This window comes from Artemia franciscana, chromosome 7 (genome assembly GCF_032884065.1).
Source record: "Artemia franciscana chromosome 7, ASM3288406v1, whole genome shotgun sequence".
NCBI lineage: Eukaryota > Metazoa > Arthropoda > Branchiopoda > Anostraca > Artemiidae > Artemia > Artemia franciscana.
In genome coordinates, this window is record NC_088869.1 from 42,536,699 (window position 1) to 42,560,561 (window position 23,863).

General features: G+C 33.5%; 1 protein-coding gene across 4 annotated transcripts in view; it reads right to left on the bottom strand.

The window, feature by feature from the left end:
- Window positions 1-3,325: 3,325 nt before the first annotated feature.
- Window positions 3,326-23,863, bottom strand: part of LOC136029327 (mitogen-activated protein kinase kinase kinase 11-like) — a 54,107-nt gene continuing 33,569 nt past the window's right edge. For 2 of the 4 annotated variants that reach the window (XM_065707601.1, XM_065707602.1), the window contains exons 7-13: window positions 22,156-22,233; window positions 20,389-20,487; window positions 17,828-17,998; window positions 14,701-14,896; window positions 13,812-14,067; window positions 10,365-10,666; window positions 3,326-5,124 (exon numbers count right to left, since the gene is read on the bottom strand). In XM_065707601.1, the coding sequence (XP_065563673.1) occupies window positions 4,791-5,124; window positions 10,365-10,666; window positions 13,812-14,067; window positions 14,701-14,896; window positions 17,828-17,998; window positions 20,389-20,487; window positions 22,156-22,233 (1,436 nt within the window). In that variant the 3' untranslated portion in view covers window positions 3,326-4,790. The remainder of the gene's footprint in view (window positions 5,125-10,364; window positions 10,667-13,811; window positions 14,068-14,700; window positions 14,897-17,827; window positions 17,999-20,388; window positions 20,488-22,155; window positions 22,234-23,863) is intronic. The other 2 variants (XM_065707603.1, XM_065707604.1) reach the window with 2 other exon arrangements.

Sequence of the window (23,863 nt, forward strand, 5' to 3'; positions counted from 1 at the left end):
GGCAACACTAACTGACACTAACAATTATCCAGCACAACTAGAAAAAGTTCATAGTTCTAAGAAGCATCCGTTTATTTAAAAAAAAAAATATTTTGAGCATTTTGTAAATTTCGCAGGAAGCTTTGAAATCTGAAAATGAGACGTGTTAGAAATGAGACGCTTCGGATATTTTAGCAAAACGATAGGATATCTAATCGACTCCTTGTTATTTTTAAGACAAAAAAAACCTAAAATGAAAGTGTCAAGATCTTTTTTTCTTTTTACTTTCAATTTAATAGATTAGAGACCCGTCAAATAAAAGAAATCCTCTATATATAATACGAGATCTTACTCGCCTGTAACATAACTATTGTTGTTCATGTTGGTAAACACAGCAAAAACTTAGCATACTTATAGTCCAACGAACGCAATTTGAAAAAAAATGAGAAAAAGTAAAAGGAGCTTATATTGAAATGTCAACTGATTCAACCTCGAATTTTATTTGTTGAGCTCTTTCGGATCCGACCTGAAATATTTCTGAAAGGAAGCAAACTTTTTTTTTTGAATTCTTGTTGTGAATGTAATTTAGTAATGACCAAAAATGTCTCCAAAAATGAGCTAATAGAAAAAAACAGTATGAATAGGTCTATAGACTCTCCTGATCAAGTGAGTATTTTGATTTAGTGCAGTAGAAATCCAAATAGAAAAATAGAGTAAAACGCATACACATAATATTTTTAACCCAAATTTATACTATAAGCCTTTGATTTTACCAGATAACACTGGATTTTAACGAACCTGAGTCCTCTCTTATTAATTTTCCTACACATTTTGGTTGTCTAATGCATTTTTAGTTCCAAAGATGGGAAAGTGTAATAAGAAAATTAAATTTATAAGTAATTTATTTTTGACTTGATGAAGATAAGAGGACGAAGGATTTTCTTTCGAATCAAAGTTAAGATTCTGGACATAGCAAAACGTTCACAGAGCAGAAACGTTCATCAAAGAACTGTTATTAATATTTTTTTAATGCCATATAGTGTCTTCGCATAAGAACAAACAATAATTAATTAGTCGTTTCTCTTCACATAAAGCAAACAAAATATTCCAATTTTTGTTTGCTTTAATAATATGGAGTGACTACGAGTTAGTAAATTATACTAGTGAAGCCATTTAGTCTACTGCTTCTGCTTTTATTAATAAGGAAAAGTATTATCAAGATAGAAAAAATTAACTCTAGCTAGTCAAGTAGCCATTAGTCAAGCAATTGTTTGGCTATGATGTTATAACTGTTTGGTTAACACACGGTTATAGTTTGTCTTACATATGATTGGGTTAACATAAAATATGGGGTTATTATTGTTTAGTTATCAATTGCTATCATAAATGTTTCTTTGTTTATTCATTCAACTATCTATAGATGAAAAAAAAATTCTTGTAATCAGATATCAATGAGTATTATCTGTCACTGAAATCGCTTGGATCATCGTAGCCACAGAAAGGGTACATGTTCAAAAACAAATAGAGCAGCATCTAAGTATTAGTAGTTTCCGTCATTTTCCATTCATTTTTCTTCAAGCTATGAAGAACTGAAGAACAGTTTTTCTTCAGCTATTCACCAAATTGACAAATTTTTTGCTACTTGAATTGAACTTAAGGTAGACTACGCCCCACCCCTCTATTTCTTCCTTGCCGATGAGAAGAAAAGATGCATTTAAATAAATTAGTTTTAAGAAAAGATTGAAAAAATAATTACACAATTTAATGCCACCACCAGTTTCTCAAAAAAAAAAAAAAAAAAAAAAAAAAAAATTTCGGCCCTCCATTCATGTAATTAGCGCAACTTTTTATTTCTGGGAGAATGGAACAGCTCCCTCCAAAACCACCCCCGCAAATAATTGCATTAACATAGATAGTGTTATACTATTTTATAATATCATATTGTGTCCAACTTAGTTTATTCTGGTAGTTTTATGTTTTTGTCAGAATTACAGGTTTAAGCGAAGTTTTCTTTCCTTTTTAGCATAATTTCGTCTGCTTACTTGATTGTAAAAGCGGTTAAAAGACAAATTATAATAGCAGGCTTAATAAAAGAAAAACAGATATAATTCTCTTTGTTTCCTATTCTGCTTGATATGAATGAGTGGTAATGATGTAAAATAAAATAAGACAAAGAAATTCAACTAACAGAGGTTTGAAATTCATATAATCATTTCATATTTACGTCAATCTGTGTTTTTGTATTTCAAGGAAAAAATCATATTTGCGTTAATACTAGCTTGGGCATTTTATATATTAATTAGGAGGGATCTGTGTTTAAATAACATTCCCAACTCAATTCCTTTTTTTCCCTAAAAATACTAGAAAATATTAATATTAAACTCTGTATTCCCTTACAAACCAAAACGCCGGATTCCTGTTCTAAAAGCCGCAATAACAGTTAATAGGCAAATTTACAATCCATTCAAGAAAAATAATACAACATTGAAACACATGAAATTGAGCTACAAAATAAAACGGAATGTGACTCTGAAATGAAATCAATAAGGAGGAATTCAAATGCTTAAGCAACTAAACCCAAAGAATACAGACCAAAAACGAAAACCCAGTCAGGAATTTTCAGGACATTATATTAAAGTAGGCTAATAGCGACGGGTGCGATATTTGTGTCGATAATATCAGACCAGATATTGAACATCAAAATATCAACACTATAATCTTGTGAATTGTTCTTTTGTCTAAGAAAAAATGTGTTTACGTAACTTTGCAAATAGTAGCCCATTTCAAACCACTCTTTTCAAAAATCTCATTATAGCCAAATAGTGCCATAGTTCTTAGCGTAGAAATTATGGTTTCTAATGCATACAATATCAGAATAAGCGATATCGACATAACTAGTTCTACGCATTTCTAGCTAATAGACGAATCGTAGTAATTCCAAAAAAGATTATTCCCCCAAAAATCCCTATCTATATAATGTCTTGAAAATCCTCTTTTATGCAAGAAACTAATCCAGACTCAGCCCCAAGAATGTAATGTATTAACGATTTCTCCCTTAATTTCCAATAGTTTTCACGTTTTTTTTGTAATATAATTGGGTCTGCATTAAAACGAAATTTTCGTCCCTTACAAGAGGAAACGACAGACAATTTTTTGTTGTTTGAATTTTTTGGCTAAACCTCTTTAACTTAGCATCCGACAAGAGGTAACTTAAAATACACCGGTACCAATTAACCCATAAACATGAAGTATTATGTCAATTCACCAGATTCTTTATTTTTTAATTAAGGGCACAAGCTGATCACCGTAAACATCTAAAATACGAGCTTTGCAGACAAAACGGTGCAATAAGGGCCATTAATAAGCTCCTAGTTATAATCTAGAGAATCCATCACTTCATAAATAGGATACAGGCATACAAATTAAGTAGATACATAATAATCCCTAAATCAATTAAAGGGAAGTATTTTCCTGATATTAGAAGTAAAATTGAGCCCTTTTAGCAATACATCAAGGGCTTTTTTTAGGAATTATTTCCCAAATTTTTTTGGGAATTATTTCCCAAATTTTTTTGGGAATTATTTCCCTAATTTTTTTTTGGGAATTATGCTTAGCAGGCAATTCAAAAGGCTTTGTCAAGGAGGTTTCTCCCGGCTCCTAAATTGTGACTGTTGCTGATTGCTTGAAGACGATGAAGGATTGATCTACAGTTTGTAAATGAACATTTCCGCGATAACGAGATTTATGGAAAACCGTTGGAGGGAACAGGCTACATTTTCAGGATCTAATATGCATTTTTACGTTCCACATTTTGTTTCAAGCTATTAACAAATTTGACAGTTTTAAAGCAAAGTAACTAGCGTTTGTCTTCAAAAATTATCGTGAAGCATTAATTTCCTCCCTATGTTTCTTCAATTTAAAAATTTCCCACTTTATTTTACAAGTAAATTTGATTAACAATGTTTCTAATTGTGGCTAATCTTCAACCGCAGCTGTTAATCATATTGTTGGTTCTTATCACAGAGTCCGAAATATACCTATAACATCTCTGTTTATATTCAGCACTTAGCAAATGTCGACACTTCAAATTAACTCTTCAATCCCAAACAATCAGCCTCGTACAACTCTTGACACAACCAATCATTGATAGATTTCACCAGGCATGAACTTAGCAGTGGGGTTCTCTGAGCCCAACCCTCCTCCCGAAATGTTTGGATTTTGACAAATTCTCCTGTATTTTTCATGCAATTCACATGGACAAACAAACATCAGTCTTAATAACTGGTTAAAAATTACCTTTCCTAAAGCATTGGATACGAAAAGTCTTTAGCCCTCGCTCTTGCCAGTGAAGCTCCAACACTATACAATGATGAAAGCAGATGTTGCAGCTATTTATAATAGCAAAAAGCAGCCATTTGCAAAAAGCTAGAAGTGTGCATCTGACACAGTGGCTGACTTACATAATTAATTAAGCATATCGAGGGGAAGCCACAATGATAGGGACAAAAAAAAAACAATGTCAATAGCTCAATGACAACATGGCTTCATTTCCTTCATACTAAAACAAAGCTAAATGCTGTATTGGACGTTTTTTTTCTTATTGACATTTTCATGTCGTCATTTTCACGTTTTTGAAAAATATGTAGTGTCAAATACATCTTTAATTTTGGGCACAAGCATAATAAAAAAAACGAAAAAAAAAAAAAAACAGAAACAATTGTTTTCCCGCGAGTCGGATGCCAAAATTAGCTGCAACAATCTTGTCTTACAAAAGAGAAGAGTATAATTATTTAGAAACAATTTCCAATTCCTCACAAATAGCTTTTATCGGAATCATTATAGCTTTTGAGCTTAAAATCACCTTGCCATAGCCGTTGGTTCATTGATGATGAAGACACATCACCACCAGAGGGCAAAGGAGAGAACCTTACCCGTGACTGGCTAAGATCTTTTGAAGAAACATAACTAGAGTCATCACTGTTCAAACTTTCAGGAGGTGTTGCGCTTGTGCTAACAACTCCGTCAATAAGCCATTGCTTCCCCCAAGTCTGTGTTCCATAGGATGGTTTTCTCAAACTGGAGCGCAAGCGAACAGGCTCCGCTAAAGGAATGTCATTATCAAGTCCTCGTGATGCTGATGGTTGTCTGTAATTAAATGATATTTTTATTCTTTTTAAGTATGTTACTGTAGGGTCACAACAAACTACGAACCCAATATAAAAAAAAATAAAACAACTGAAGTATGAAACGAAATAGAAGGAAGAATTATCAGTTTTGTCTCAGCAGTGATTATATTGTAATTAATCAAGTCAGTCCCACATCTTAAACAACAAGGGAAAATCCCCTTTTCCTTGCCACTAGCGGTCATAGAATAAAGGGAGAGGACTCATTTAAAAGGAAATTGCTACATCTAGTGCCCTTTTTAAGTAACGAACAGTGGCGTGAATTCATAAAATTAGGGATTGGGATGCAAAATTATATTTCTCCAAATTAAGGAGGGGACCGGGCAATTTTCTTTTGATCCTTTAATGAAAATAGCAAGAAAGCACAATTTTTGAATACAACTACCAAAAAACGTGTTTTTTCACAATCTAAGGGGTTGGGGGAGGGAAACCTTTGGTAGAGCCATTACCCCAACCCCTAATTGACTCGACTGTTAACTAAAGAAATCACGCCACAGCAAAGTGGGTTTATTTACCATTTTGTCCCACCAAAAATCAATTCTTGTCAAAAGAGGGTCAAAATGACAGAGGATAGAATTTCTATGATAGCTAAACAATTTCTCGTGGTATAAAACCATGAAGAGTAGGTTTCGAGCCTCCCGTTTTATGATCCTGACGAACCACAGCAAAGAGGTGTTTCCTACCATTTTGTGCTACAAAATTCCAATTTTTACCCAAAGAGGGCCAAGACACAAGGGAACGCAAATTGTAATAGTTGCAATTCATTCTTCAGGATCTAAACCCTAAACAGAAGATTTTAAACTCCGATCATGAAAACAGCTCTAATATTCGTAGCTACTGGTAGAGTAGCTTTACAGATCACAAGTTATTATATCGAAGAATAATAATAATAATATATTAGAAGTGTTCTAACAAGAATAAAGAGAGAAAAAGGCATCAAAGCAGAACAACTGAAATATCTTCTGCAAAAAAAACAGAACAAAAAAAAAAAAGCTCCATGGCATCTTCATATGAAAAATTAAACACATGCATCTTTTGAAAAGTAAAGTTCTTTGGCTATGAGGTCATATTTGGCTGACTACCATTACCTCATTTCCTGAAATGCCGTCATAATCCTTGAAATATTATCATGAACTGGTTTTCAGAATATTCCTGGTATTATTTTAAATTAAGAAGTCAAATAATAAGTCCAGTCATACTAAAATATTGGAGTCCAATAAGATATAATGACGAAACCGTACTCAGAGGTCCAAAATTCTTTGCAGCACTGCCACAGAATCAAGTACACATCTTCGATTCTTTAAATACCCTTACTTTTCTAACATCTGTGAATATTTCAAATAGGAAACATTTCATAATTAATTTAATTTTTATCTATAGCGCCTCAAAGATGTCAAGGACAATAAATCCAAGATAATGTGCTTGGACATTTTACATGATTTGTTGGGAATGTTATTTTCCTAAAAGCGGTTTCCAGCTATGGTTTTGTGGGGTTTCAGGGTATTTTTCGAAATACCAACAAATTTGTTTTCGCAACTAACTTTTATCATCAAGATTAATCAAGATAACAGTCACCATTCATGATCAACTTCAAATGGAGATTCTTCCTAACTTTCCAATTTTTTTTTTAAACACATTTTTTAACTTACGGTTACTATGGGTCAAAGTTTGTTCTTTTGGTGCCCCTTAGGAGGGTAACCATGATCCTAAAAAGTTGAAGATTTTTTTCAAAGGAAGGTTTAAGAGAGATACGAAGTAAAACATATATTTATTGATCTCCTTTAACAAAAACGCGTATTGACTTCCTTAGTTTCTTCGCTTAAGGTGGACGAAGACCTTTTTAAAGATTTATAATGTATAACAAACAAAAAAGAGAGATAAACTAAAAAAAAAAAAAAAAAAAAAAAAAAAAAAAAAAAAAAAAAAAAAAAAAAAAAAAAAAAAAAAAAAAAAAAAAAAATAAAGCGAGACTGCGGCCAGTAGAAAAGAAAAGAGATGAAAGATTAAAATAACACGGATATTTTGCCTGTATCTAAACTAGGCGTCCTCAGCACAAAATAAAAAGAAAAAAAAAACACTAAACTAAAAACAAACAAAATCACCCCCAACAATAATTTAAGAATAAATACAATTGTTGCTATGTAGGGAAAAGAAGCTATTAGAGTTACTTTTTCCCTTATATGTAAACTTTTTCCCTTATTGACCATTGGTTCATTTTTCAAAACACAAAAAGACAACTTTCATTATAAGGTATATTCTTGAAAACTATAAACAAATAAAAATTGATTATTTTAAAAACAAAGTTTTTCTGATGGAAGTAAAGTTGAAAGAGAGAAGTTAAACTTCAAAGGACTAAATTACTGCTCTGCAGCCAATGCAAGACATATCTGCAAAACTGGTTCAAAAACACTGACTAGTGATATTTCCCTATAATTGTAGAATTCTGAAAAACTGGCTCTTAACGAAAAACTGAGGTTGCTTGAATATTTTTAGATCTGCAGGATACTTGAGGGCATTTCTGTTCCTAATCCTGTTTTATTGTATTAGTTTTGTTTTCAGTTTATGTAGTATAAATAGTGAAGCGAAGTCCATTTTAAAATACAGATACGTTTTAGTTGAAAGGTGGATATCTATGAAAGACGTTGGCCCACGTAACTACCGGACCAAAATCACGATCATGGGGACAGAGCCCCCTTCCCTCCTCAACTTCATAAGTAAGACATGTTACGCCTCTTCCGATTCGTGATAGCTCATGAATCCTATTTTGAACGGTCTTAAATGAAAAGGTTGCTGCGTTATACCAAAACACGAGCAAGTTGCACATGATGTTTGATCATGCGCCTGAATTGAGGAATTGAAGAATTTCTGGGTCTGCAGAAGCTCAAATGGACAGCCGTGTTGCATCTCTCGATTCGTGACCGTTCATGACTCATTAATGGAGTGGTTGACAATAGTTGTGTGACTTCAACCAAGGCTAGAATTTAAGTTTTCACAATACCGTTAATTAGATTATGATGGTAATATTGCATTATACGCGTCTGAAAATAACTCAAGTCCATGCAGTTCGTACGGAAGGGTTCTTTCGTGTGAAGGATGTAGAAACAGGCCCCCAAAGCGAAACTTCTTCTACCTCCAGCTTCATAAATCAGTGACTCGGTAAGAATAGGTTTAATGTATGGTGTTGTGTTCTATTCAAAGCTAGCATTTACAAGTTAAGGACGTTACTAATTAAAAAGGAAATGACCAGAATTTCAATATGAGCAATATAAAACAGAGCACATCATGTACCCTACATTTTTCACATTTTCCATTGCAATTTCTATTGCAACATAAATTGGTATGAATAATTATAATTTCTTATTAAAGTAGGACCCACATCGCGGTTCCAGGGCAAATTTTGCTGGTTCAAGACTTAGGTAAAACGTAGTAAGCACAATTAAATGAATGGCCACTGAGCACACATCTATGAAAACGCACTGTGATGCAAATTTATTTTTACACAGTCAAAGCTATTGCGTCAACCATGATATTAAAAAAGAGACAAAAAAAGAAGAATTATGCTGGTTTCAAATGATTTTGAGTTGTTATGTACATGTACGTGTGTTATGTTATGTATGGTCGTACATAATTTTTTGAGGCATCCATAGTGGAGGCTTTGGACAGGGTGGGATATGCCAGTGCTGATCCCAAATCGCTTAATGTTACAAAATGCTTGCAGTGTTGGTAATAGTAAAAGTTATCCCTGAAGCTAAATTAGTGCCCCAACAGTGTATCGTGTAACATTCAACAGATTATTCCCCCTTTCTTTCAAACAATAGTGTTTACTTTCCCAGTTTGTTGTTTTGTTTGATTCTGTTTAGATACTTGTCAGATATTGATTTGCAGAAAATATTCGTACATTAAAAATCAAGGATTTCTTTCTTGAAGTTTTCAATAGCTTACTATATCAAGAGTCCATCCTAATTGCTAAAAAAGTCAGCTCACGTAATATTTTAACCAAAGGAAAAAGTGTATACCTTACAAAAAGTCTTTGAGTACATCATCGAATTGTTATATATAAATATATATATATATATATATATATATATATATATATATATATATATATATATATATACATATAAAAAAGAAAAAAGAAGTTGAAATACGACGGTAATTTCGGCTAAATATTATTCAAACTATTCTCTTTGAGAGTAAGAAACAATGTTACATCGTTACAAAGTTACAATAGTATTTTCCATACTCGCATTCATCTCCCAAAAAGAATTGTTTGGTTAGTTCTTTTGCTTGTATGCAACGTATAGCCTCTTCAAGTTTTGTTGGGAAAACTAATGGCAATAACGGATTGAAACTTTTTTTATGAATTACCATCTATAATCCGACTAATCCGTTAGATTAGTTCTTTTGCGTGTATGCAAAACTTAGCCTCTGCAAGTTTTGTTGGGAAAACTAATGACAATAACGAATTGAAACTTTTTTTTTATGAATTACCATCTATAATCCGACTACCCAAAGATTATGGGCAATTGATTTTCCGGTGTTTTAACATGAAAAAGAGAACCAACAGCACCATTTTTACGGCAGCGTCTGGCAACTTCATTAAAAAGTAGAAATTTTCAAAGAGAGTCGAATATTTGAGATTATCAATCAGCATTCTAGTTAAAGCCCAAAATTCTCCATTAAAGACAATCAGTAAATACAGAATTGATCATATTTCGTTTGTTTCAAGAGCTGTTTTTACTAAAAAACGAGCAAAGTAGACACAGGTAAGCGCGAGAAACTTGACAACAGACAAGCTGATTTAAGCTGGTACTGGTGAAAAAATTCCTATACATTTTAAAGCTCAGGAAAACCTACACGCCTTTAGAGGTTAAAAGTAGACTAGCTAATTATTTAGAATACCTAATATGTCTAGAAATCTTGATCTAATGTATACTCCAGAACCCTTTTAGGAAGGTGTTTTTAAGCTGAAAAAAGTTATGGCCTTCACTAACCACCAAATTTCAGAAGGCGCTGGTGTTTCTCGACCAGAGCCCCTGTTTCCATGGTTACCGATTTCCCATACTCTTCATAATTTTATAAGAGCCTACTCAAGGAAAGGGCTGGAATTTTCATAATCTACGACTGAAAACAATTCTTACTGTGCTGTTCATACAAAATATCTCCTGAAAAAGGATTAAAAATATTAAGCAAACAAATTACCCTAATCGCAAATCTCCGTCAGTGCCTCTGGGCGAATACATTTTGACGGTCGATTCTTCATCTTCTAGCGTAAAACCTGGATTGACGCCTGCAGCTGAAGTTCCCGATCGAGTTCTTCTGTGTAGAGGAGTCCCAGAAGTCCGATGAATTATGGCAAGATTGTCATAAAGACGATTGTCTATCTCTTGAGCTATATTTACATAAGGAGAGGTAGGCTTAGGGGGTAGGGCAGGCCCTTCGTAAGGCGCAGAACCGCTGTAATCCAAAGCAAGATTTGAATACTCAGCGTGACCCGTTACAACCTAAGACAGAGAAATACAGACTAATGATTTGCATAATAAAATAATATTTTATTCACATTTAATTAAATTAAAAGAACTAAGACCAAATAAAGTAAACAATAAGATAAAACTAGTTTTAGGCTTTCCTAAAAATAGCGACATTTTTCTGACAGATCTTTTGGGAAGGTCAATAATGAAAGAGTGATGAATCTCGAAAAATATTCAGTCGTACCACTTCTATAATAAACTTTCTTCAGTAATTATAGAGATAGCACCAATAAAGGAAAGTGAGAGAGATAGAGAATGATATCAATAAAGGGGGGGGGGAGAAAGAGAGAGGAAGTCAGGAGGAAAAAACTCAGATAAAACTATTAAGAAACATTTTCTCCTTTTTGATAGTAATAAAAATCAACCCATTCAAATAAATGTAGATTAGCATTGCTAGAAGGGTAATGGCAATATACCATCGATTCAGTATGTTATCATGTTATGAATACAACACTGGTTTAGTTGTCAATGAAAATGCTTTACTTTTATTGTTTTTATTATAGACCTGTTCTTAATTGCAATCTCACACAAAAAAAGCTTTTCAAAATAGCTAATTATGGAAGTCTTTTTCCAATTGCTCAGTAACTAGTCTGCTCTTCTTGCTATTCGAACACCAACTGCAAGCTAGTTAGTTTATGCCTATCCCAAAATTTACGACACCGTCAACTATTATACAAAATGCTAATACGTTAGTCTATTAAATAATTATTACTAATATTTAATGGTTGGCTCATACAGGAAAAAAAAATTCACTAGAAAAGACGCCTCTTCCGGAAGGTCAAGAGGACAGGTCCTCTAGCAGGAGTCGAGCTTCGCTTCGGTACCCATATTTTGTTTGTTTTCTATGATATAAATATTATTCATGTTGTTGAATACTCGAGAAATATCAGTCATATTTTTAGAAAGTTCAAGAAATACAATTCTATAATTTTTTTTTTTTTTAGCTAAATAGCTAACTGGTATTTCAGGTCCTAAGTTCAATCACCCTGAGAGAATCAAGAGGGGAATCCCCACTGTATAGATATGGGAGGGGGGGTCACCTCTTTACATCGGTCAGAAAATACAGCTCACGTGCCAAATCTGGGACATAACTCACATTCTTGTATACATGGGTAGTTGAAACAGTGTCATTGACAAATAATAGGGCTTAAACCATTTGTCAAAAGAAAACTTTAACAATTCTTTTTTCAGGTCATATACATTTGTCGTTTCAAAATCTATGAAAGATCTGGTACCCAAAAATAATAATTCCGATGAGAAAAAAATAGGCAATTAAAATGCCAAAACCAACTTTACTTATGTCTCAGAACTTTGCAGAAAGTTAAAGAGTTTCTAACTTTGAAAAAGCCTTTTCAATGCTCCGATATTGTCAAGATGTTCTATTAGCAGACAATTTGACATTCGAAGTAAATTTACATCAACTAGCTACTTTTACAATCACTTAGCACATCATGGATGTAAATGAAAAACGGTATTTATTTATTTTAAAACAAATGGAAACTTATATGGGGGTAGTGGTGACAACCTTCGGCGGGTACTACTTAAAGTAGTAGCCGCAAAAATTGCCTACTACTGCTAATTTCAGTCATCATCCAGCCACTGGTCATCCAGACCAATGCCTGAATATAAAGCAGGCTATTTTGTGCAATAATATGTCGAGACTGGATTGATTAAAGACAGTAATGGCTGCCAGAACCCTTCTAAAATCTATTAAGACATGTGAAGCACCGACCGTGTTACAAAACAGGATTTCTTGATGACAATAAGATGCAAAGAATATCCCTTGCTAGTTGTAGTTCTGAGGATAAAGGGCAACTGGTAGCTGGCGTGTTATGGGTGACTCTTCTCTTTTATGGGAAGAGTGTCACCTGCTCAAGCAGGTCTGAAGCTAACGGTTGCGTTCACAGGATGGGGAAAAACAGCAGTGAATACCTTTAAACTACCAAGGAAGGCTCTCCTACAAAGAGAACAAAACGATAGGCAGATTCTATCTCGAAATACCACACTTCAGGGACCACAAATAGCCTAATGGCTATTGGTGTCATATTATTAGTATTCTATTTTTTTTGGAGAGGGGTAGGGACACAATGGGCCTTTGTAATCTAAGCATTGGTGAAGTTTCGAGAGTTTACCCATGGTAATAATCATAATAGCGGGAGATATGACAAAAGAAACACTGATCCAGCAAAAGGAAAAGGAAAAAAAGAAACTGAATAATTTGTATAGCTACTTGAACAACTTACCAAAGTAGGAGTTGGTAGGAGGATACTTAAACTTTTTGTCACAGTTTTACTTGCAATTAAAGGAATTATCACAACTGACAGCTCAGCTTTATCAGGCAGAATAAGATAAAAAGAAAAATCAGAAAAAGCTTAGCTTTAATTTATATTTGGGCTAGGTTATTATGTAAAACATAGTCTAGTTTAAAAAAAAGAAACAATGCAGCGAATAATATTTTTATTTCAGTCTTTCTAAGTAGTTTCATGATTTTCCTCGGTATGGATAGAAGGGTGTTCTTCTTCTTATAGCCAAAGCGGAGTTTCCTCTATTACCAGTTGGCAATATGATTCCTTTCCTTCGAATAATAACGCTTATCGATTCTGATTCACCGTCCCGACACTAAAAAAGAGCCGATACAGGCAGGGCCGTATCCAAAATTTTTGTAATAGAGGGGGAGGGGGGAGGGATGCAATTTTTTTAAACGCATCAAATTTTGTTTAAATGCATTTTTGTTCCATTTTTACGATTCGGACAAATATTTCGAAGAGAGGTTCAACCCCCTTACCCCCGGATACGGCCTTAGACACAGGACTTCCAGCCTGTATTGATTAGCCCAAAAGCTCGTAGATTTCCATTTTAGGTCGTATGGAAGACAAACCATTGAGAGTTCAGTTTCACAGATTTAAAATATGCTGATGTATTCCAGCAAGTCGACAATTTGTATTTTTTCCCTCTTCCAGGAAAAATTTTCAAAATTAACAACAGTCACACTTTTTAAATTTATGACAATTACAAATCAGGTTTTTCAATTTGTAATCTAATCAAGACGTTCACTCACTTAAAGACTTAGCTGAAAATGTTTTAGTGTAATAAAAACACCCCAAATTTTGCAACTTACCTCTGTATCACTACGCCCAGAAACACGCCTCCTTCGGCTATTAGGAGTCGAGCATGCCTCAGCAAATCTAAGGGGTCTCGCATCTGTTCCTAAAGACGGTCTTGTCTTCTGTCCTTGGCCGTGGTAAGTATGATGCAAATACATTTGACTAGATTGAGAACTAACTTGGGAATGTTCACTGGGAAGAGGAGGAGGAGGGGCTTGCCTCCGAGGATTTTCCTCAGGCCAACTTCTGGGAGAACCGTCAATGGATGGCCTACAGAGATATATTTGATTATTTACATGTTATGCAATGCCTTGTACAGCTTAATAAGACAAGCATAAAATCTAAAAAGATAATTAATAGACAAATTAGAAGTTTCGGTAGTACCAGAAAACCACCCCATTTCTCCCTTTTTTGGACTTTAAATATCCTAATAAAATTGAAAACCAATAATTTTCAATACGTTCATAAACTGCACCATGGCTGACACACAACCTGATACTTTATAGCACTTATTGCAACTGCCTGAGTCCTGTTCGTCCCAGTATCAGCCAGAGAGACTCATGGTCGACCGAGTTAAAGGCTGCTTTAAAGAAAAAAAAGGTGATGTATGCTGTACGCTGGAACTCACGACCTTTCTCAATAACCTGGCATACAGTGAAGATTGTCTCTTCGAGGGCTTTAATGTTTACTATTTTATATTTATGAGGGACTGGATTAAATAAAATTATTACACTAGCTTATCCTTTGAATATATATTAAGAAGAAACAGCTTAAGTAGGCCTCTAAATCCTAGATTTCGAAACTGCAGCCTCCAAAGATGCACAACCAGATATTTTTGAAGGGTTGACGTTGAATGAGACAAGAATTATTTTGACAGTAAATACATTGTTTTAACAAGATTACCTTCGTTGACTATGTACAGGTTTAGGACTAAGCATGGCAGCTCTTGCTAATCTCACATCAAAACCAGTGGCAACACTGCTTAGCGTAGCAGCGGCGTGCGCCAAGACAAGTTCAACTATACCATATTTATACCGTTTTCTTTCACCACTGGCAGTCGTCGTTCGTTCGGATTTTTGGCGACCGTCCTCGTAAAAACCTGAAAAAAAAATAAGATTTTAGAGCCAAGAACAAAAGATAAATTACAAGAATGGCTGGTGTTTGTAGTGTTTATCAGTTGAATTAAAAAGCCTATACATTAAAACACAGTTAGCCTACATTAAAGTTTGTAGTAATACCATCACAAGCAGCACAGCAGCACAGAGTAACATTAAGAAAGCCCACACTTTTGAAGATCTGACTAGAAAAACGGTATATAACTTTTTTTTGACAAAGCTTGAAGCTACAATCCTAACAACAAAGCAAAAAAAAGGGGAAAAAGATAACAACAATAAAAAATCTTTTAATGTAAAATCATGTAAGTTACCCTGAATATGAGTGACCCCCCCCCCTCTGTCGATAAAAATTAAAGTCGTTAAATTTCTAATATTTTCTCTGAAAACATGAACACGTCTATTTTTGGAAAATAGATAAAACAACAGTAACTACCCATCGGGGGATTATTACATTGCAGTAAGTTTCCAGTAAAGAGCAAATGGCAAATTGGAAGAGAGAGGGTTTAAGGAGGGTAATAATTTCGGTTTGTTTAATTTTTAACATCAATCTTTATTTGCGTCCAAATTTCTTTTTATCCCTTTTGGTTTTTAAACTTATTATATAAATAAATTCATATATATATATATATATATATATATATATATATATATATATATATATATATATATATATATATATATATATATATATATATATATATATATATATATATATATATATATATATATATATATATATATATATATATATGATAAATGTATAAATACATAAATAATAAATAAATCCATCTATACAAAAACTCTAATATATATATATATATATGTTGGGTTCGTCCATAAATGAGAAAGGGTAACTCTGTTTTGAGGTCTTCAAGATTAGTTTCTAAATTATCCTTTTTGCTATGCTGGAACCCAGATTTAAATCTCAATATTTTTTTCTTTATTGTACTTTAATGTTAGGATAATAATAAAATACATATAAAATGAATTTCCCATCTTAAATTAAAAGCTTGATATCGAGACATGATACAATTAATCAAGATATGGTATCCTTAAATGTTGATATTAACAGCTGTCTGCAAGTGGTTCAGTTGTCGTCCCAAGGGAGAAAGAACAAAAGGTCTCAATCTTTCCTCCAATTTACTACAAAATGGAGAGGTATATGAAGAACTTTATTGGCAGGATTAATATTTAATTCCACCCTTCTTACTCCCTTTTGAGTCCGCATTTTCTCTTACTTTTGGTTGACTTTTATCTTTGACAATTGTTTTTATTCGAATAACTTTTAGTTAGTTACGTCTTTTAAATGTTTTGTAATTTTTTCTGATTAATTTTATTTGACTGATCTTTTCTATTTTGTGTATATTTTTTACCATTTGTTATCATTTCATTGTTTGTATAACAGCTAATTTCTATTTTTTCTATTTAACGAAAGAACATTCGGAATTCTTTTCTTGTGACTGTGGTTTTGAAAAAAATGTTTCAAAAGAAAGGTATAAAAATATAAAGGCTGTGTCAGCCTAAATCAAAGGAAGAGGCTATGTTTATATGAAGGGACAAGACGAAGACTATTTCTCCTAATTCTCTCGGACTGTGTTTACCTCAACCAGCTTTCTTAATAACATCAACCAGCCAAATTTAGCCAGGCTTTTAACATTACTCATACCGTAGATAACACCTCAAAGACTTTTTTACCTATGCTATGTGTATACTTTTACTGATCGCTATATGTATATCCGAACTAAACATCTTTGCGCAACAATAATAATAATTGTTTTTTTTTATCATAAGAAATGTATACATCATAACAATGCCTAGACGCTACAGCCTGTAAGGGATTTAACAAAATGCAACATTAACCCAAACAATTCAGGCAAAATAAGCAGAGAGGAAAGAGACAAAAAAAGGCAAAAGAAGCTTGACTGACTCGGTCTCAGACACCCAACCTACACAAAAAAAACACTGTCAGATACCCCCACCCCCCCCCCCCAAAAAAAAAAACTTAGGACGGTCTAGAACCCCGTATCAAATTCATAAACTTCAAAGAATGTAATTTCAACTATTTCCGGAATTCTGGAAAAACAAAACACGATTTTAACTCATTCGACAAATCTTCATAATTTAGAGGTCCAACACATACTAAATCTTGATCTGGTTATAACGAAACTATTGAAACGGTGTTGTAACTGGTCTCCTAGTCCCAAAAGACCAGGTTATTATGATGATGGTCACAAAAATTACCATTTTCACACCACATAGTACAGTTGCTGAGCAGTCTCACAATAAATTTACAACAAAAAAGGGCCCTTAATCACTACACTACAACCAGGCACATGCAAAGGGTATTTTTTTGGAGGGGGAGGAATAAAAAATAGATTTTATTTGACAACTTGATTAAGAAGTTCCTGGAAATTTGGAAAAATTTGGCATTTCCAAGGTAGAGGGGGGGGGGCGTCCTTATCAACAGTTGTCAAGAATGCCCCTAGTACCAGGGAAAAACGAAGACATCAGTCCTCTTTTATATACTGAAATTACATACTGAAATAAAACTTTCATTCGATATACAAGACCGGGAAATGAAGATGCTCGATTAAGGATTTTCGACTATGACGATTTTGATAGTGAGGCTTTCTGATCTGATTCCATTTTCTCTGACTATTTCCGAGAATTTTTCTTTTTAAATACAAAAAACCTTGAAATTAGGATTCGATTAGAATTATCATTTTCAATAATCATCAAATATGAGGTTGTTCTCACTAAACAATTTTTCGATCCAGCTGGTAGTGATACCCATCTATCCATCTGGTATGATACCTATGTGACCATTGGTTTTACCATATCAAAGAACCTTAGTTTGTTACCATAGTTGCGACAATGAAGCTCAAAAGTAAAGTATGAATAAAAAGAAATACTACCTGACTCATTAGAGCTTCCTTCTTTAGGTAAACCAGCTTTTAGAGGTTTTTCCAAACTAGAAACACTCTTACTCCATTGATCCACTATTGGCGGTCGAACAAAATAACTTCGGTCTTTTTGATGTACAGAAGAAGGACCCCAGGTTTTACCTTTCACACCATCAACAGGAACTACAAACAAAGTCAAATCAATTAGAAAACGTCAAGATTAAATAAAAGGAGAAGCAATTTGATTAAAGGAATAAATAGGAATTCGATAAATAGAAATAAAAACAACTGAATTTAGTAGACTGACTGAATTGAATAACCTGAATAAAAGTATTTCAAAGATAAATAAAGAAAGGGGCTAATATATATGAAGACTGGTTTGAAACTTGTTTATACCTTCGTTGTAGGTGGTTATATGGTAATGCAACTGAGCCTCGACGTGTAGTTTCAACTCAAATGGCTGAAAATTCAAAGTTCAATTTCACTGATATTCTCAAGACTTAAATACTTCATTAGAGTATTTGAAAGCTCAAACGGTTTGCTGTTGAGCCCTGGGTTACACTCTTCAGAATAATTCACTTTTAGGCTATAAATCAGAAGCATAATGAAGGATCTTGGACATCCTGCTTTACATTACAGGGATTTGACTCCTACCGCGAAGACTTTTGTCAAATTAACGTTTGGCATTCTGGAATTATAAACCTACTTTCACAGCAGATCTTGACCTATATAATGAAAGAATTTCCGTAAGCTAAAAAGCATACCTCGAGAAACCAAATCTTAAGAAGCAATATGTGAAGAAACTTCATTGAAGACACCTTTTTAGTCAATTTAGGGCCTGTGTTTCCTGTGCCAGTTTTTGGTATGCTCCTTTTTTTGCGGTCCCACGATTTTAATATGTGGACATAAGACGACAATTTTACGATTACTCGATAGCTGAGACTTAATTTTGCCCATTTATTATCTTACATTTTTGAATGTATTTTTATTTAGATCAAAATACGCGTTCAAAATCATAGGGAAAAGGAAAATTTCCTTTTTTAGAGCAATATGGCGAATAAGTTATGGCGAATGGATCGATGGATTTGAACCAAATAAATCTAAAATTGCAAGTATCTTGCCATTTCAGTGCAATTTATACTAAAAGGCTTGTCGCAAAAGGGCATGTTTTACAGGGAGTATACATTTTAAAGCTCATTTCACTTTTTTTAGTCATTTTCGGTCATTCCCAAATAAAGCATAGTTTTCTATTAGAGTAAGCTAGTCTGGGTCCATTATGTTTAAAAGATAGAATACAAATTGAGATACGCATTTTAAGCTTCCAAAGAGTGTTATTGTTGTAAAAATTTCTTATTGTTAGAAAAATTATTCAAATAATTCTCTTTTATAGTTTAATTCGGTCGTATGTTTCTTATTATACATTCATATGGATATGTACATTTCCTTCCTTTTTTAAACTGCTTTCTAACACACAGAATAAGACAATAAATCTAATCCAGGAAGAAGATCGTTCAGTAGATAAATCGTTACTCGATGTTAAAAACGATGGTGAAAAACTTAATTTTTCCTGTGCGTCCTTCCCTTTTCTTCAGCTCCACCGATATCTTTCCAGGTCCCTTAGAATTACTTCATTCTTTGTATTTGCTCGATGGAATTATCAGCTCTGTAACTCTCAGAATATTCCGATTCTGAAGATCTCACTCCAAGAGTGAGATCTGATTACAAACCCTTAATTGCGAGTTATATTTTATGGAATTCCATTTTTGATCCAGCTTGAGAATGCCACTTGTGTGGCACCTTCAAAGGAATTGTCCATTCAACTGTCCAAAATACTTCTTGAAAACCGACTTAAAATATGATTCACATGCCTGAATATATTTGCTTATGAAACTGAGACATTCCAAATTCGAAGGCAGAACTCAACTCCCTACCAAATTGTGTTTGTCTATCATATTTTGTAATTTGTAGAGTCCACCTCTTAAAATAGTTGACAAACCCACAATTTACAGGAATCCAGGAGGAAAATAACAGTGTAATTGCATCTCCACTTCGGTCAGGCAGATTGAATTCGTTTTCCTAGCCCATGTTTAGAACTAAGTCAAGCATCTTGTACGAGAATAGAGGTAGTATATAAGAAGTATCCACAAATCGGTACAAATAGGTAACCGTTGATAGTTCATTAACATCTTAAGAAGCAATTGCCAGTTGATAACCTGAGGAGGGTTAATTTACTTCTTCAATAATTGTTTTTATTCCATTTAAAAGTGGTAGTTAGGAATTTAATCACATGTATACTATTAACCCCTTTTCAGAGAAACCTGAGAAGAGCAGACACCCGCCAAGTTCCGCTCAAAAATTCGAGTGTTCACTACGCAGTATGACAAAAAAAGGTATATTTCACTTATAGTGAAGTTTGATTAGAATTAATAGGCAATGACAAGGCTAAATGAGAGAAAGTGAGTCAATACGTGAAGTTATGTGCATGTTTTACTGTAGATATGTACAACAATTACGTGCTTCAACAGTAATATCAAATAATTGTACAAGCAAAGCAAGATGAAGCAATTACTTACATGCAAAAGCTCTGAGTCGTGGGTGTGGCGAAGATGTTACAAGCTCATCGTAGCTACTTTCCAAACTTTCTGACTGTACAGAAATATTGTGTCTAAAATCTAAGAAAAGAAGAAAGCCATCACCATGAAAAATACCGAAGATATCAAATATTTTTATATTTATTTGGAAGGTTATATAAGAAGTATTTTTACCCTTCTATGTTTGACTATCCAAGGTTAAAAAAAAGAGATGATCCCCGAATTAAGCTCCACTTGCTGATCGAACTCCCATTATCTTCGACTCAGATTCACAGTAATTCGGACTCCCAAGACTCCCTTTAATTCAGGTCTCAGTAATTGCATGATTTATTAATGAAGTTTCATAGCTTATGGTAACTTACAAGCTTTGGCTTGTCTTAAAAAGAAAGCTATATCAGATTTTTTTTTGGCAAAGATAGAGAACGATTAGATTGAGATCTATGGGATCAGATTTCGTTTTTTATGGAGGTGGTGATTTTGGCAATGGATTTTGATCAGGGTTACGCAAACTTAATCGATCATAAAATCGCCCAGTGTCAGATAAAAAATGACAAGGTCCAAAGCCGGGTAACTAAAAAAAAACAAACAAAAAACAAAGCATTGAATTCCCTGTATAAATTTACTAGATTTGCCAAATTTTACATCTGAATTGGTACCTAAATTAGCTATAATATATATGTAACTAGCGATAATGGCGATGACAAGGGGACTTGGTTGAATCGGCATGGCCGTGCTGAACTCAAGTAATGACTGTCCGAAAAAAAAGGGCATCTTCACACGCAAGAATAAAAGAAGTAGTTGTTAGTATATGACTTCTTTTCGTGGCAATAAGTTTTATCAAAGGCTATCAAACAATTTAGAATGTAGCAGGGTATATAGGGTAAATTCTAAATACACGGAAGGTTTGAGCCAAAAAAGTTTAGATTAAAAATAAGATGTTGTATACGGAGGACAAAGTCAATAATGCACACCGAAGGCAGAGAGAACGCAGCTGAGTTTTGTCTTTGACGTTTATTTTAAGCCCAACAACGAAGAAAAAAACCCTTTCCTATTTTTATATTTTCAGTTTCATGCAACAGCAAAAAAAAAATCCAAACTGTGTGATTTTATGGAAAATAGCAAAAACCGTATTTCTGAGGACCAAGAGCTATCCACCCCACCCACTCATCGTAGCTGTCTCATTTAGGAACTAGCCTAATTGGAAGTGAAACAAAAGAGTGTGAAAAATTCGTACACAAAGATGTAAGTAAATTCAACCCTTCAGAGGCAAAGGGGGCTATTGAAAACGATAAATGTACCTTACTACTTTTTGAAAACGGGAAGGGGGTGCGTCCTCACAGAGAACTTATTTAGGGAGCCAAGTTTTCTGAGGCTGAGGAGGACGAGAACACATAAACCTTGATTCAACCAAAATGTCACGTGATACTTTTTGATTCCATACATTAAAGTTTCTAAGAAGTTTTAACAAGTTTGTTGATAAATTCTTTGGTTAGTTTCTACTAAATATATATATATATATATATATATATATATATATATATATATATATATATATATATATATATATATATATATATATATATATATATATATATATATATATATATATATATATATATATATATATAACTAGAGTTTATTCCCACAAATTAAAGCAAAGAACCGAAATAGAATTGTAGATAAAAGCAGAGAGCATGCAATTAATAAAGAGTGCATGTCACGCCACCATATGGACAAATATAAACTAACCGTTTTGTAACTGATGTTGAATTCGATTCATCTCCAATCTAGATGGCGTCAATTGAATTGCAATTTTGTGTCTGAAATCTATTCAGATAAATTTATGAAAAGAAGCAATTTATGGTTTTCCAACATAATTTTTATTCTCTAAATGTTTCTACATTATTTTATAGCAATAAGGTAAAATGTCAATATAGGGAAATAAATGGAAGGCTTAAAAACACACACACACACACACATATATATATATATATATATACTAGCTGTTGGGGTGGCGCTTCGCGCCACCCCAACACCTAGTTGGTGGGGGCGCTTCGCGCCCCCCCCCAAGCCCCCCCGCGCGCGTAAGTCGTTACGCGCCATATTAGTTACGCGCCATTGTAGTTGTGTCCCTATGTCCCACCTGTGAATATAGATATATATATATATATATATATATATATATATATATATATATATATATATATATATATGTTTTAAACTACGTAAAACTTGCGAATATACAACATTCTTTGCTGTCCCATTGTCTGTGCATATAAATAGATTTTCAGGTTTACCGACTCTTGAACATGCAACATATAATGGTCCATGGGAAAACAATCCGTATTCAGATCTATACCTCATGATTCTAATGATTGCCCTTGAGCTTTGTTGATGGTGATTGCTAATCGACCATTCCCTGAGTCGCCATCGTCATTTATATATCCCCCTGTGCATTCCGGCGTCCCCTTTGTAGTTATGTCCCTGTGTCCCGGTCGTCATTTATATTCCCTGTGTCCCGGTCGTCATTTGTGTCCCGGTGTTCCAGTCTGTGATTTCTCTTTGAGTGTCCCGGGCGTCATTTATATTCCTTGTGTCCCGGTGTCCCGGTCGTCATTTATATCCCCCTGTGCCCCCCGGCGTCCCCATTGTAGTTGTGTCCCTGTGTCCCGGTCGTCATTTATATTCCCTGTGTCCCGGTCGTCATTTGTATCCCGGTGTCCCGGTCTGTATATACATTCGTTTTTTAGTTTTGTTTTTCTCTTTTATTTTTTTCCTTTTTTCTTTTTTTTCTTTTTTAGTTAATTTAGATTTTTAGATTTTTTAGTTTTTTTATTAGTTTTTAGTTTTTTTGTAGTTTTTACCATTTTTTTAGTTTTTTTATTTTTTTTTTTTTACTTATGTCCTGGTCGTCATTTATACTCCCTGTGTCCCGGTCGTCATTTGTGTCTCGGTGCTTTGTTGATTGCTAATTTATATTATATTTATATTTATATTTTTTATATTTATTAATATTTTTTTAGTTTTCTTTTTCTCTTATTTTTCAGTTTTTTCCTTTTTTTTAGTTTTTTCTTTTTTAGTTTTTAGTTTTTTTTTGTTTTTTACCTTTTTTTAGTTTTTTTAGTTTTTTTAGCTTTTTTAGTTTTTTTATTAGTTTTTAGTTTTTTTTTAGTTTTTGCCTTTTTTTTAGTTTTTTCAGTTTTTTTTAGTTTTTAGTTTTTTAGCTTTTTTAGTTTTTTTTTCTTTTTAGTTTTTTTTGTAGTTTTTACCTTTTTTAGTTTTTTTTCTTCTTTTGTATTAGTGTGAAATAATTCAGACGTCATATGCGGACAAACACGACGTCACTCGACAGACAGACATAACCCACAAACAACTTATTTTTATATATATTTATTCATATTTTTTTAGTTTTCTTTTTCTCTTTTATTTTTCAGTTTTTTCCTTTTTTTTAGTTTTT